The 14,827-nt window shown below is 42.3% G+C and overlaps 1 protein-coding gene across 9 annotated transcripts in view; it reads right to left on the reverse strand.

The window, feature by feature from the left end:
- osbpl8 (oxysterol binding protein-like 8) overlaps positions 1-14,827 on the reverse strand; it is a 104,723-nt gene that overhangs the window by 34,339 nt on the left and 55,557 nt on the right. For all 9 annotated transcript variants that reach the window (XM_034078518.1, XM_034078516.1, XM_034078520.2 and 6 more), the window contains 3 exons: positions 2,439-2,512; positions 1,390-1,470; positions 720-821 (listed from right to left, as the gene is read on the reverse strand). In XM_034078518.1, coding sequence (XP_033934409.1) covers positions 720-821; positions 1,390-1,470; positions 2,439-2,512 — 257 coding nt within the window. The remainder of the gene's footprint in view (positions 1-719; positions 822-1,389; positions 1,471-2,438; positions 2,513-14,827) is intronic.

Consider the following 14,827-nt stretch of genomic DNA (forward strand, 5'->3'; position numbering starts at 1 on the left):
GGATAGGCTGCATGGAGAGGACTCACATCAGGCAAACTGGAAATGCTATTTTATGTAGAACCAACAAACAAATTAGGAAATATTAAGTGAGGGGCGGAAAAATGGATGTATAACGAGAACAGGACACAGTTTAAGAGGCAGGTTACTCCTATCCACGGATATAACAGGATTACAATGCGACATTTAAAAATAAAGATGAATATATTATAAGGAGACGTACTGCCTGAATTTTCTTTCTGGTTTTCATTTAAGCTACTTTTATTCTTCTTTATTTTAATACAGTACAAAAAATACAGTGTTTGCTTGTTATTAATGCATGTGTCAGCATTCCAGACCTATCCTATAATTATATAAAAGGACACATTTTTGATCCTAAATATCTTTATAATGTTTTTCTCTTATAAATTGTTCTGTTGTCTTACATAATACACTACAAGTACATGTCATTGCATTTGATATGGAGGTTATCCATAAGTTACACATATATACATTGTGATACATAGATTTTAAACATTTAATTACTATCAGAATACAATTTAAAGTAATCCTCTCCAGCCTAATGCAGACGTCTCTTTACCAATAATATAGGTCAATGGGAAAAAGTCATTTTGGACCCAAATGGTCAGAAATTAGAACGGAGGTGTAGTACCACCCTTTGGCCACTATGAAAAAGTGCTCCATGCTCTCTTTTTAAGTTCTAGAGAGTGAGATGTTCCCACCTTTAGCCAGTCGGCCATCACTATGACGGAGGGGTCAGTGATGGTGCTGAGCAGCTCCTTGGTCGCCCTCTTCTTTTCCTCCCTGTAGTTTTTCTTCTGCACCTACACAGAGCACACACACATGAATACATTTAACACCTTAGTCTTCAGTAATTGCTACCCGGCAGCTCCCGTCTAAACTAAATGCTGCCGTGATGAAACGCCATACCATGGATTATCAAGGATCTGAAACAGTCTGGAGCTCAAAGGCTTTCTCTCTTGCCGGTTACACCACAAGGTGAGTTCCTTTCTACTTCCTGCTTCTTCACACACATGCTCTCCAGTGCAGGTTAGCTCTGAGTGTTAGCGATGCTAATGCTAACACCGACCATATTACGTCCAAAACAGTCGGGCATTGTTTCTGTTAGCAACATTTCTGATTGGCCCGTGGGTCCACATTTCAGATATTACGTCATATCGGACGCAAATCTGGATCAGCTCCGTTGTTCCCCGTTTTTAGAGATTTGGGTACGGAGGAAAAGAGAGGGGGTTTTATTTCCTGACGCTGCGTGAGTTCCCCGACACACCGGGGACACATACTGTATTTATGTATACAACACATCACAAAGTGCATTTTGCACGATAGGTCCCCTTTAAGGAAGAGCGACTATCAGCTGATCAGCTCACTTACCTTGAGGGACTCCTTCTTGGTGAGCTTTCCTCCGGATGCAGACACGTCTTTGTCGGAGCCATTGTACAGCTTTGTTTCAGACTGAATACACACAAGAACTATGATTAACATTATAGCCGATTGTTAATCAACTGTGACACACACAGACACACACATCCCTCAAAGACTGCATACACACATTCATACACAGATTCATTGATCTTTTGCTGTGTAATTATTGATGACCAAACAAAATCGTTAAATTGTTAACTTTGTCCATTTGTATTTAGCTCGTGCCTTCTGCTTTTGTTTTCTCGTCTTTTAATTTTTTATGTTTTCATTGCTGTTTTATTTTAGGGGTTCATTTGTGAGTTTCTCCCCTATGGTCTTAGGGTCTCAGGACAAAGGGCAGGGGCGGACTGGCCATCGGGACGAATCCCGATGGGCCGGTACTGAAGTGGGCCGGTCGGACGATGTGGGCCGGTCAGATAAGTTACTAGCACCCCCCTTCCCCGGTCCTCGACAATTTACTAGCGGTATTTACTTATTTACTTGCGGCACCGAGGTGGGCCGCTCGGATAAGTCACTAGCAGCCTCCGTTGATAATCAACTAGCGGTAATTACTTGCGGTACCGAGGTGAGCTGGCGGTACCGAAGTGGGCCGGTCGGACGATGTGGAACGGTCGGATAAGTCACCAGCACCCCCCGCAAGCCCACCGTCAAATGTGTTATTTGTGATATAATGCTATAAATAACATTTTGATGGATTGACTGATGAAGAGCTTTTGAATCTCTGGCTTGGTTATCCCGTCGCGCAGTGTGTCTGAGCCTCGGGGAGACTCAGACACACTTTGCTGAACATTGTTTTCGATCTCCCCTCCTCCTCCTCTCTCTAAACCAGTGCTGAGTCTATAAATGTTTGATGTGTTTATGAGTCGTCTGAACGTGGCTTTCTCCTGTCTGAGGCGAAGAAGGAGCGCAGTAATTCTTATTTTCTTTCCAGACTACAACACATCCACACAAAAGCACCAACTGCTTCCTGCCCACTCGTCATGGAGGGGTTTCCTCACCTTGCTCTTAGATATGGAGTGAGCATCCTCTTTCAAGGGCAGAGCCAGGAGGTCTTCCTTCCCTCTCTCGAAACCTGTAACAACAAACAACGTTAAAGTCTCCTATTACGCAAAATCCTCTTCTTCATGTCTCTTCTTCATCAACATGTGTCCCCTCTTCTTCATGTCTCTTCTTCATCAACATGTGTCCCCTCTTCTTCATGTCTCTTCTACATCAACATGTGTCCCCTCTTCTTCATGTCTCTTCTTCATCACCATGTGTCCCCTCTTCCTCATGTCTCTTCTTCATCACCATGTGTCCCCTCTTCTTCATGTCTCTTCTACATCAACATGTGTCCCCTCTTCTTCATGTCTCTTCTACATCAACATGTGTCCCCTCTTCTTCATGTCTCTTCTACATCAACATGTGTCCCCTCTTCTTCATGTCTCTTCTACATCAACATGTGTCCCCTCTTCTTCATGTCTCTTCTACATCAACATGTGTCCCCTCTTCTCCATGTCTCTTCTATATCAACATGTGTCCCCTCTTCTTCATGTCTCTTCTACATCAACATGTGTCCCCTCTTCTTCATGTCTCTTCTACATCAACATGTGTCCCCTCTTCTTCATGTCTCTTCTACATCAACATGTGTCCCCTCTTCTTCATGTCTCTTCTACATCAACATGTGTCCTCTCTTCTTCATGTCTCTTCTACATCAACATGTGTCCCCTCTTCTTCATGTCTCTTCTACATCAACATGTGTCCCCTCTTCTTCATGTCTCTTCTACATCAACATGTGTCCCCTCTTCTCCATGTCTCTTCTTCATCAACATGTGTCCCCTCTTCTTCACGTCTCTTCTACATCAACATGTGTCCCCTCTTCTTCATGTCTCTTCTACATCAACATGTGTCCCCTCTTCTTCATGTCTCTTCTACATCAACATGTATCCCCTCTTCTTCATGTCTCTTCTACATCAACATGTGTCCCCTCTTCTTCATGTCTCTTCTACATCAACATGTGTCCCCTCTTCTTCATGTCTCTTCTACATCAACATGTGTCCCCTCTTCTTCATGTCTCTTCTACATCAACATGTGTCCCCTCTTCTTCATGTCTCTTCTACATCAACATGTGTCCCCTCTTCTTCATGTCTCTTCTACATCAACATGTGTCCCCTCTTCTTCATGTCTCTTCTACATCAACATGTGTCCCCTCTTCTTCATGTCTCTTCTACATCAACATGTGTCTGATGATCTGTTTGGTGTTTCAGCCAATCAGAGACAGGCTCTGGATATATCTGAGAGCTGTGATATATTGATGAGAAACAGTATAATAGGGGACCTGTAAGACAATTAAGTAATGCGTATTTTTACATTGGTCTTTTTTATTTCTTAATCGTTTAACATTTATTAGAATTATGGCATTTGTATTACTATTATTTTTGTATTTCTGTTGTACCTATATGTTCACTTTGTTTTATATTTCATACTGTTGCAGTTGTCTTATCTGTCAGAGAGAAACCATTATTTATGTATTTGTGTTATCATAGCTTTTACCTCCGTGTGTCTCAACCTGATCAAATGTTATATTTTGCGGCTTTAACAAATAACCTGAGGGGAACTTCTCGGTGTGTTTTTAACTTGTGATGTGTCGCCATTTTGTAAAGCACTTTGAGCTGCTTGTGTTGTAGGAAAACTGCTGTATAAATAAAGCTTTATTATTATTAAGAGGCCATTCAGCAGGGAGCCCCCCCCCCGCTGATCGAGTATCTCAACTGATTATGTCTCGGGGCTCTTATTAAAATGGATGTGTGTTTGTGTCGTCGAGCACAGTGTTGCCAAGGAGGGTTTCTCGAGGACAAAGAGTGCAGCGAAGATTAAAGAAATCTGTTAAAGAAAAAATCGTTAAAGAAATCTGTAATTTAAAAAGGTCTTCTGTTCGAGTATTTGAGACTTCTTTTATACAAAACTGGGTTAAATTCTTTAAAGATGACATATTATCTGTTATAAAAAGACTAATTGCTACATTTTCGTACACTCAAGAGACCTCACAAGCCAACTGGTTGATCGGTAAATAACTAACTAGCTTGACATTTAAATGCCGCAGGAATGAGGAATTCATGTCTCTAAGCCTTTTAAAGAAAATAAAACTATAATGAATGCTACAGTTATTGGTAGCCATGCGTATCAAACGTGTCTGTACGCATTCAGGGGGGTTGCCAGTCTAAATGTCAGAGTAGCGTAATGTTATCTCATCACGTCAACACGCTGTCCTTCAAAGCAACAAGCCGTCACTAATCTGAACGGATCTCTGAAGTTAAATCTGGCCGATGAGAGGAGGTTCCCTCTCTTAAGAGTGTGTCTGGGACAGTGTGTGTGTGTGTGTGTGTGTGTGTGTGTGTGTGTGTGTGTGTGTGTGTGTGTGTGTGTGTGTGTGTGTGTGTGTGTGTGTGTGGAGAGCACATGTGAAACAAAGATCGGTCATATGGAACCTCAATTACTAGGTGCCCAAGTGAAGAGTTTTGATATCAATCACAAATCAAAACTCACCTCTTCAGAACTGCTTTTAATCTGTAATTACTGTTGTGTGTAAATATTTTTGATCCTAAATATGTTGGTTCCTTCTTTTATAAGGTTACATTGTTCTGTTGTTTGTATAATACACGTTGTTTTCTCTTTCTAATGCTATTTTATTTCAGAAATATTTTGGACTGTTTATTTCTAGTGTCTTAAATTTCTCTTATGTACATTGCCTTGTTTTTTTACTACCTACCTACCTACCTACCTATCTACCCACCTACCTATCCACCTACCTACCTACCTACCTACCCACCTACCTACCTACCTACCTACCTACCTACCTACCTACCTACCTACCTACCTACCTACCTACCTACCTACCCACCTACCTACCTACCTACCCACCTACCTACCCACCTACCCACCTACCTATCCACCTACCTACCTACCTACCTACCTACCTACCCACCTACCTACCCACCTACCTACCTACCTACCCACCTACCTATCCACCTACCTACCTACCTACCCACCTACCTACCTACCTACCCACCTACCCACCTACCTATCCACCTACCTACCTACCTACCCACCTACCTACCTACCTACCCACCTACCTACCCACCTACCTACCTACCTACCTACCTACCTACCTACCTACCTACCCACCTACCTACCTGTTGTGTGTAAATATTTTTGATCCTAAATATGTTGGTTCCTTCTTTTATAAGGTTACATTGTTCTGTTGTTTGTATAATACACGTTGTTTTCTCTTTCTAATGCTATTTTATTTCAGAAATATTTTGGACTGTTTATTTCTAGTGTCTTAAATTTCTCTTATGTACATTGCCTTGTTTTTTTACTACCTACCTACCTATCTACCCACCCACCTACCTATCCACCTACCTACCTACCTACCCACCTACCTACCTACCTACCCACCTACCCACCTACCTATCCACCTACCTACCTACCTACCCACCTACCTACCCACCTACCTACCTACCTACCCACCTACCTACCCACCTACCCACCTACCTACCTACCTACCTACCTACCTACCCACCTACCTACCTACCTACCCACCTACCTACCTACCTACCTACCTACCTACCCACCCACCTACCTACCCACCTACCTACCTACCCACCTACCCACCTACCTACCTACCTACCTACAAAATGTAAAATGTTCTGACTTCATGCCAATAATTCAGAAATCCTGTTATCATAAAGTTAAAAAACCTCACATTTCTCGTACCAGTTTGTCTTGCATTTTTTTATTACAACACCACACATGTATTCGTTTTATCTCACCCCCAAACACAAGTGAATACTAGTATTTTAAACATGTAGATTACTGATAATGATTGGAAGAAACGTGCAGCACTAATAAATATGTGCACTGCAGTCTACTTCCTTTCTACCATTTGTACGATGTGCTATCGAGCCGGTTTGGAACCGTGGAAAGGCTCAGCATCAGATTCCCCGCTGACATCCTGGCAGAGCTGTAAATATTTAATAGTTTCCGTGGGTTATTCAAAGGCCATCAGCATTCAGCCACGAGAAGAAAGGACCGCTGCTGACTTTCAGGTGTGTGTTTCTACGTATTCAAATGTGCCAACGGTAATTCTGCCTTCGTCTTCTTCTTCTTCTTCTTCTTTCCTGTAACGTTAGAGGTCCAGCTGGGAGTCGCGTGGCCTTGCCCGCACCGCTGTGATAAGAGAGTCATTCTGCCCGAAAGACATCTTGTATTCATTGATAGAGAAACCAAGGCTTCGAAGAACTCGAGGAGACAGTATTTCTAATGACATTCAGTCACGACGTTTCTCCAGCTCGACAAACAAGCCTGCTTGACGTCAGTTATTATTCAACATCGAACAAGTTATAATAATCATGACGGAGGATCATCAGGAACTCACGGCAGCACAGCAAATAACAGTTCGACTACTTTACTTGGAAATGTACGTCTTTTTAAAATAGCACTTTGACTATTTGACTAATAAAAGAAACAGTCTTTTCTTTGCCAACTTGTATTCCTGAAATATATATATATATATAATATGTATACAAGACTACAATTCCCACGGCGCCTCCTCTAAAGTGGAAGAGATCCGCAGCAACCTGTCGGAAAGACGCCGTGAGGCCGTTTTTAACGTCCAATTACTCTTTAAATTGTGAAGTTATATAAAACTTATCAAGAAGGAAAGCAAGAAAGAATACCTAAGTTGCTTGTTGAGTTTTGCCTCTTTGTTTTGTTGCATGTGTCGAAGTTTGTTGTTTTATTTTGAGCAAACACATCGCATAACATCATCCAAACCATCGGAGGCCGAGCGACTTTTCAACTGTAAGTAATATAAAGGAAAGACAATGCGTTACAAACGTCTGTTGAAGGCGTGTGAAGGAAACCTGTCCTTCACTGCAAGCCGCTGCTGCAGATACACGCTCTACAGCATCAGGAGGATGCGTCCCCAGCTGACCCAGAAAGCCACGCAGGTTCTGGTCCAGGCTCTCGTCACCTCACGCCTAGACTACTGCAGCTCCCTCCTGGCTGGTCTACCTGCATGTGCCATCCGACCTCTGCAGCTCATCCAGAATGCAGCAGCTCGTCTGGTCTTCAACCTTCCTACATGTTCCCACACCACGCCGCTCCTCCGCTCCCTCCACTGGCTTCCGGTAACTGCTAGAATCCACTTCAAGACACTGGTGCTTGCGTACCATGCTGCGAATGGATCTGGCCTACATCCAGGACATGGTTAAACTGTGCACCCCAGCACGTGCACTACGCTCTGCATCAGCCAAACGACTCGCTGCACCCTCGCTGCGAGGGGGACCCAAGTTCCCATCAGCAGAAACACGTGGGTTTGATATCCTGGCTCCAAAATGGTGGAATGAGCTCCCATTGACATCAGGACAGCAGAAAGCTCACACACCTTCCAGACTGAAACTCATCTCTTTCGACTCCACCTCGAGGATAGAACTACTAACAAAGCACTTATATACTAACAAAGGACTGGCTCTAAAGCCAGCTGAGTAGCACTTGAAATGTTTTGGCTCTATGAAACCTGATGATTATATGATTCTGTTTTCTTCAAGTTTGTATCTTCTTGGTCGAACGCACTTATTGTAAGTCGCTTTGGATAAAAGTGTCAGCTAAATGGAATGTCGAGTGGCTTGAAAGAAAAACAAGGAAGGAAGCCACGACCGCCAACATCAGTGATAAAAGACATTGTCTCTGCTGCCTGATACGCTGTGCCTTTGTTTTCTGAGGATCTGGTGCACTATTAGACCTCCGAACAGACCATCTGCGCCCACTCGACGGGCATCTCCATGCCAACTGTCTGGCAAACAACTCAAGGGGCAATTCACCCATTTTCACAAACCACGAGAGGTTACATAACCCACCCTCCCCTGCCCTCAATCTCCACCTAAGTGAAGGCAACTGGATGATCGTCGTGGAATAATAAACGTGTCGGACAATCGCAGCACTAATGGAACTGAACTCAAGCTCAACCAACTACATCCAACTGCCCTTTATATTCTACCTCATACCGTGCTGTCATTAAGACTTGTATTACATTGTATACATACATGCAGAACCAACACATACAGGCAGCAGACCCAAACTATTTCAGGGGTGTAACGTAATATCTATTAGGGATGCATATCGGTGACTTTTTTACGATACCGATACCACTGAACGATACCGATAATCGATTTACTTTGAAAATGTATCATCCCACAATTACTCCCATGAAGTGCTTTACGATATAGTTAACATGTCAAATGAATATTAAATTCAGTTGAGGGACTTCTTGGACCTTTCAGTACTGAACAAACAATGAAAGATACATTAAAAATATGAAGAAAACCGAGTATGGAATATCTTTTATAACACATCAGGTGTGCCGCGGGAATAGCACATCTTGTCGATGCAAACAGACCGTTATGGCACCGTTATAATTAATGTTAAACCTGAGATTCGACTAGAGAACAAATACATAAAAGAATAAAGGTCATGAGATCTCAACAAATCTCATCTTTAAAATCAACATTCTTCACTGGTGAGAGAAAACAAATCCCATCACGGTTCATTTATGGGACTTTTACCTTTCTAGTATCGAACAAACAATGAAAAATACATACACCGAAGCCGGTGCAAGGCGCGCGATCTGATTGGCTGGCGGATGTCAACAATATGGTGCAGCCCGCACTCCACAGTGACTCGTTTGTGGAGTTTCACGTCGAAATTGACATCGTAATTTGACGGTTTGGGCCCGAGTTTAAAGATATTACGGCTCACTGTTCAAATTAAATGAAAAAAAAAAATTCTTTAAAGTATCGAAACCGGATCTGATCTCGGTACGATATACCGTAGCCACCAGTAACCGGTATTTCGGTAATACCGGATACCTAATATCTATGCATCACTTTATAATGGATGAACTTGCTTCTCGCATCCCTCAAGACGATATCCTGCCAGAGATCCTCCCTAATCTCACTACCAAGATCTTTTTGCCATATCTTTCTCAGCGCTTCACATCGTCTAATTTGAATATTTGATATTTTTCTATAGAATAGTGAGGCAGAGTGTAGAGTGTGGGGAGGATTTAGAAACTCTTGAATCTTATTCTCCTCTTCCTCGTCAGTCCAAACACCGAACCAACGCCGCTCCTCAGCTGTAGATATCTCCAGAAATCCCCAAGTTGTTTCTAGTTTATTAATTATCAACTGCACTGATAAATACATATAACTTATGTATTGACTTGTTTCCATTTGTTTACTGCCTTGACCGTATTGTATGGTAATGTTTTGTAAGCGTACTGTTCAATGTATCATAGGTCCAATTTAAAGTCATAGAATTTTGCTGTACTCTGTGTAGTGACAATCAAGGTATCTACCGTACTTGTCGGACTATAAAGCGCACCTGCATATCAGCCGCAGCAGCTAAATTGTCCGTCTGTCTTGCTCTCGTTCTGTCTCTCGGTTCCACTTTTACTTTGGCGCGCTACCTGTCTCACTCTTTTCCGGCCTCCAGCTTTTCCTGCTGGAGCCGTAGTACCCCTCACTGCAGTGTGCAGTACCTCAAGCCCCTCCTTCTCAACCTTTGAGGCACGTAAAATTAAATTAAAAAGTTAAAAAACAAATGAAGGCCCTTTCTTGAAGTCATAACTGAAATAATTGATGCAATTAACATGCAAATAGACATTAAAATATGCTTTGAAGGCTGTTAATGTGTTTAATTTGAGTTTTACATTTTTAAATGCCGTTGCCATGGCGACAGATCACTCGCCATCATCATTGGTATCATTATATATATATATATATATATATTAATATATATTAATATGTTAAAATAGTTAATACTCTGACGCTATGATTAACAGAACAGAACTGTGAAGCTCGTCACGTGCCTCAAAGGTTGAGAAGGAAGGGCTTGAGGTACTGCGCACTGTAGTGAGGGGCTTCTCCTGGAGCCCGCCGCTTAAAGGTGGCGGGCGCGGACCGGTCCTAGAGCCCATAGAGTTAAAGGTGGTTAATTTTACCTGTGAAATCCATAGATTTAGGAGGTCCCCTAGTGGCCGTTAGCTGTACAAAAAAAATGGGGGGAAAAGTCGCGGTTTATAGTCCGAAAAGTACGGTAATCTAAATGATGTGTCAGAGTAATTAAACGCCTCCCATGTTGTAAAAGTTCGGTACTTTTGGCTTCCTATTTTAATGTTATTTACTTTGATGTGTTCTGTGGGAATACTGGGTTGTCTGTTAATATTTGCAATCAAGCAGTGTGTATTGTAGTAAACCAAGACCAACGAAATGTCAGGGGCTTTTTGTTGTGGTGTACCTTTCGTGTCATGATGATATTTGTATGCGTGCTTCTTGGGTAATATTAAGCTGTCCTTCTCTCTTTTCTTGCTGCAACAAAAGCACATGTTTCCTCCGTAGGGCGAATAAAGGTATTCTGCTTCTGAGGATTTTTACCGTTTTTTCCCGCAAATGACGATTTAAACGTCTTCCTCAAAAAGCTTCCAAGCCAGTCTATTTCATACCTCTCACAGAAAGTTAATATACTATAAATAAATACTTCAAATACATGCAAAATATACTTCATAATTATAATTTAATATACTACAAGAGCAAGATAACTCGTGAACGTCCTCTGGGAGACTCAAGTGGATCAAAGCAACTTCACTACGTTGCATTTTAATCTCATCGGATTACATTTCTTTACAGTACGCATGTTTTGTGTCTCACCGCACAAACTTCCAGTGTGCAAATCAGCTAGATCAAAGCCATGTTAAGCCACCTGAGTGTGTACATGTGTGTGTTTGTGTGTAAAGCTGAAGACTCACGCCCCACTGCAGAATGAGTGACGAGGCTGCCTCGTAGAAAACTAGAGCCGCAGTGCTTTCACCCTGCACCAAACATCATTAGAGCAGAGAGGAAGAGATGCTACGTTGACTCTCTTTCCACACTAATGTTCTGACTTTCGCAAAATGAATGGCTGCCAAATGCGGTACAACAACAACAACAACAACAACAACAACAACATGTTTTGGACACAATAACAGAGAGGAAACGTGTGAAAAGTAACTGCTATGCTCTTTTTCTGTCTCTGCCCGAGGAGGTTTGGTCGAGCCAGAACCTAAACGGAGAAGTTGAGCAAGTAAATACTAAAATATTCATGTCGTAATGTGAATTATTGACGTGAAATCGACTTTTTTCAAACCTCCTTCTGCAGTCCTGATGTTTTGTTGATTGAAATGTTGTCTATTATCTCTTTCTGGAAGGTTCGAGTGTTACACAAATAGATGATCTCAAAGCACATGTGCAGAACTGTGTCGTTAAACCACGGTTATATAGATATCACTCTCAACGATGCTGTAGGAAATGTAAAAGCTACTATGGCAACAGGTCTTCTAAGAGCAACACATGGAAAGGAAAGCAGTCGGTTTAGTGGCTCCTCAGAATAAAACCATGAGAGCAAATTGCTGCTGATGGAAACTTGCCATGGCAACAAGGTCCGGTGTCATGGCCATTTCTACTGATCATATTTCCGTTGTTGAGGTCGAGTAGAATAGATTTACATTGTTCAATGCTCCAAACTCACATTGGTTTCTCATCCAGCGTCTCTGTGTATTCACTAATAATAATAATATATTTAATTTATAAAGCACTTCTCATCTGCCAAGACAAATCTCAAAGTGCTACACTCACTGAATAGTGACGTATTTCGGGTATAGTTACGTTTGGACCAATCTGTGGACTTCCCCACGCACGCACGCACGCACGCACGCACGCACGCACCAGCCAGGCTGCGGGTGTGTGTGTTTCGGGCTGGGTCTCGCAGACGGCCACTGGGCCGGGGGGGGGGGGGCAGGAGCACGGTATACATCTATTTTAGTAGACCTCAACAATGGAATGATGATCAGTGGAAATGGGACATGGGACTTTTAAATGAATGTATGAAATGATAGAAAAGCGGTTTCGTTTGAACCGCTAAACTCCATTTATCACAGGAATTACAGTGGCATATTACGTAAATATTGGTAAATGTAAATAAAATACACCAGGAAACTGTAGCAGCTGCCCAAAATGTAGACTTACTGAAAAAGATAAGGTTGATTGAAGGACTATATTTCATTTTTGCTTATTCTATACGGTAAGATAGCTTTCTGCAGCTATGGTTACGGTACAGAGGTACTTTAGAGAGTCTGCATTGCACGGTCATAAAGTTGGAGGACTTTTAAGAGCCTGGTTTAATAAAAGAGGGGTCAAAATCATGGTGGAAGAATGATATGTTGATTTTAGACTCGTAAACATGGGATTAAAAAATGCCGGATGATTCCTACTTCTAAGATGCCGAGTACCAAGTCACGCTGACCTCAAGAAGTACGGTTATTTCATCTAATATACATTATAATTGTACAGCCTTTTCACTCTCTTAATGAATCCCTAAATCACCAAATCAAATGTCTCTTAAATCAGTCCCTGCCTGCCACGAAGTATTCGGGCGGTCTTCCACACTTTATGTCCAAGTTTCGAAGATAGTGAACCCTTAATTGCTCCTGATAGTATAGCCAACGATGTGTACATGCTTTTGAATGAATGGCAGCATCTACCTCGGTATGAATGTGTGTGTGAAGCCCTTTGAGAGGTTGCAAAAGCACTTTATAGATGTGGTCCATTTACCATTTAAGCAACACATCCAAAAGTGCTGTCGACGAGAAATTACTTTTGGATTACCGGTAATTGCTTTACTTGTTCCCGTCACAAAAGGGAGTATGTAGGATTATCGTTCAGTATTTTGTTCTCTTGGCCTTGTTCCTGAAGTTAATCCTCTTTGAAAGTGTTTTATTCGTATACCGCCTGCACACAGGAAGCTTGAAGGTCATTATCTCGTGGACGGGGTGATATTTCAAACAGGATGTGTCTGGATGAGAGTGGAGGCGGGTTGGATATCAATGGCTGCTATTTTGTGTGTCGATGGTCTAAATATAGTCGACAGGGGCACCGTGAAAAGATGGCAGGCAATGACCTGGTGTCCCGTCTCTTGATATTTAAAGGAGGCCAAGGAGAGTCATGCAAGAAAGGGATACCAACAACAAAGTACTGCGCAATGCATCAAAGTATTTGAAGGTATATCAAAAAGGTACAGATAGAGACCCTTGGCCTTTTTGTTTGTCTACGATGCTGTCGACTGGCAGCTTTAGACTTTTCTCAGGAATTGTCGATGTGATACCCAGCTTTTTCCCCCTCTTGTAAGCCATGTAAAGGTTTCCGGTGTTGTGTCAAATGATGCACCCCCGTCGTGAAATGCACCCCTTGACACAGGAACGCGTATTTTAATGTATAGTCCGCTATTCTATGTTGTCTTTTTGATGGTTGGGTTGTCGAATCCTGGATTTTGCATTCATCCGTCACTTTTTTATTTAATATATGTTTTTATTTAATTGTGACGTCCTGTCTGTATACTTGTGCTTTACAATGTATTGTTTCCATCAAGTGCTTGAGGGTGGGATTAATAGAAACATTTTTATTTTGGGGGGTGCCTGGTTGCCACGATATGCACCCCTTGCTATCTCTGACAATAAACACGTCACATACATGAAACTTGCTCCATGTATCGGTACTAGTCCTACAACTATACCCTCCAAAGTGCTTGAGGGTGGGATTAATAGAAGCATCTTGTTGTGGGGGGTGCTTTTCACGGCAGGCCAGGGGGTGCATTTCACGACGGGGGTGCGTAATTTGACACAACACCGGTATCTACTTCCTGTATATTGCGTGTAAGTCTTTGCTTTATTGTAACTAAAAGAACAATTACAGATAGAGAGGATTGGCAATTAACCGGTCGGGACGGGTGGCGCAGTGGTCTGTGCATCTGATCATCAGATCAAGGGGGTGCTGGGGAACTCCAGCACCCCCTGCGTCAGGCCGTTGTGTCCTTGGATAAGACACTTCACCCGGACTTGCTCCTGTGGGTATTGTCCACAGTACATGACCATTGCATGTATGTGTAATGTGTATTTGTGAAGCGCTTTGAGCATCTGGAAAAGCGCTATAATAAATATAAGGAATTAATTATTATTATTATTATTATTATTATTATTATAACCTCTGTTGTAATTAAGTGGTTTCCGTCCCTCAACAGAAACGGCTTTTCCTCAGAGTCTCACATTACCTCCTGATTAAGAGTAGAGTATTTTCCGTAACAGGTCCAGGAGAGAAAGACGACGATAACAACCCCCCCCCCCTTCTTCACACAACTGCTGTTAAAATGCCCCGAAGCCACTTCCTACATGTCTGAGAAGGACAGAGCGGCAGTGTTTGCAAACAGTACAATAGTAAGGGAATTGGTGTTTCTCTACAAACGCTGTGCAATTACTTTATTC

The sequence above is a fragment of the Pseudochaenichthys georgianus genome, unplaced genomic scaffold (genome assembly GCF_902827115.2).
Source record: "Pseudochaenichthys georgianus unplaced genomic scaffold, fPseGeo1.2 scaffold_441_arrow_ctg1, whole genome shotgun sequence".
Classification (NCBI taxonomy): Eukaryota; Metazoa; Chordata; class Actinopteri; order Perciformes; family Channichthyidae; genus Pseudochaenichthys; species Pseudochaenichthys georgianus.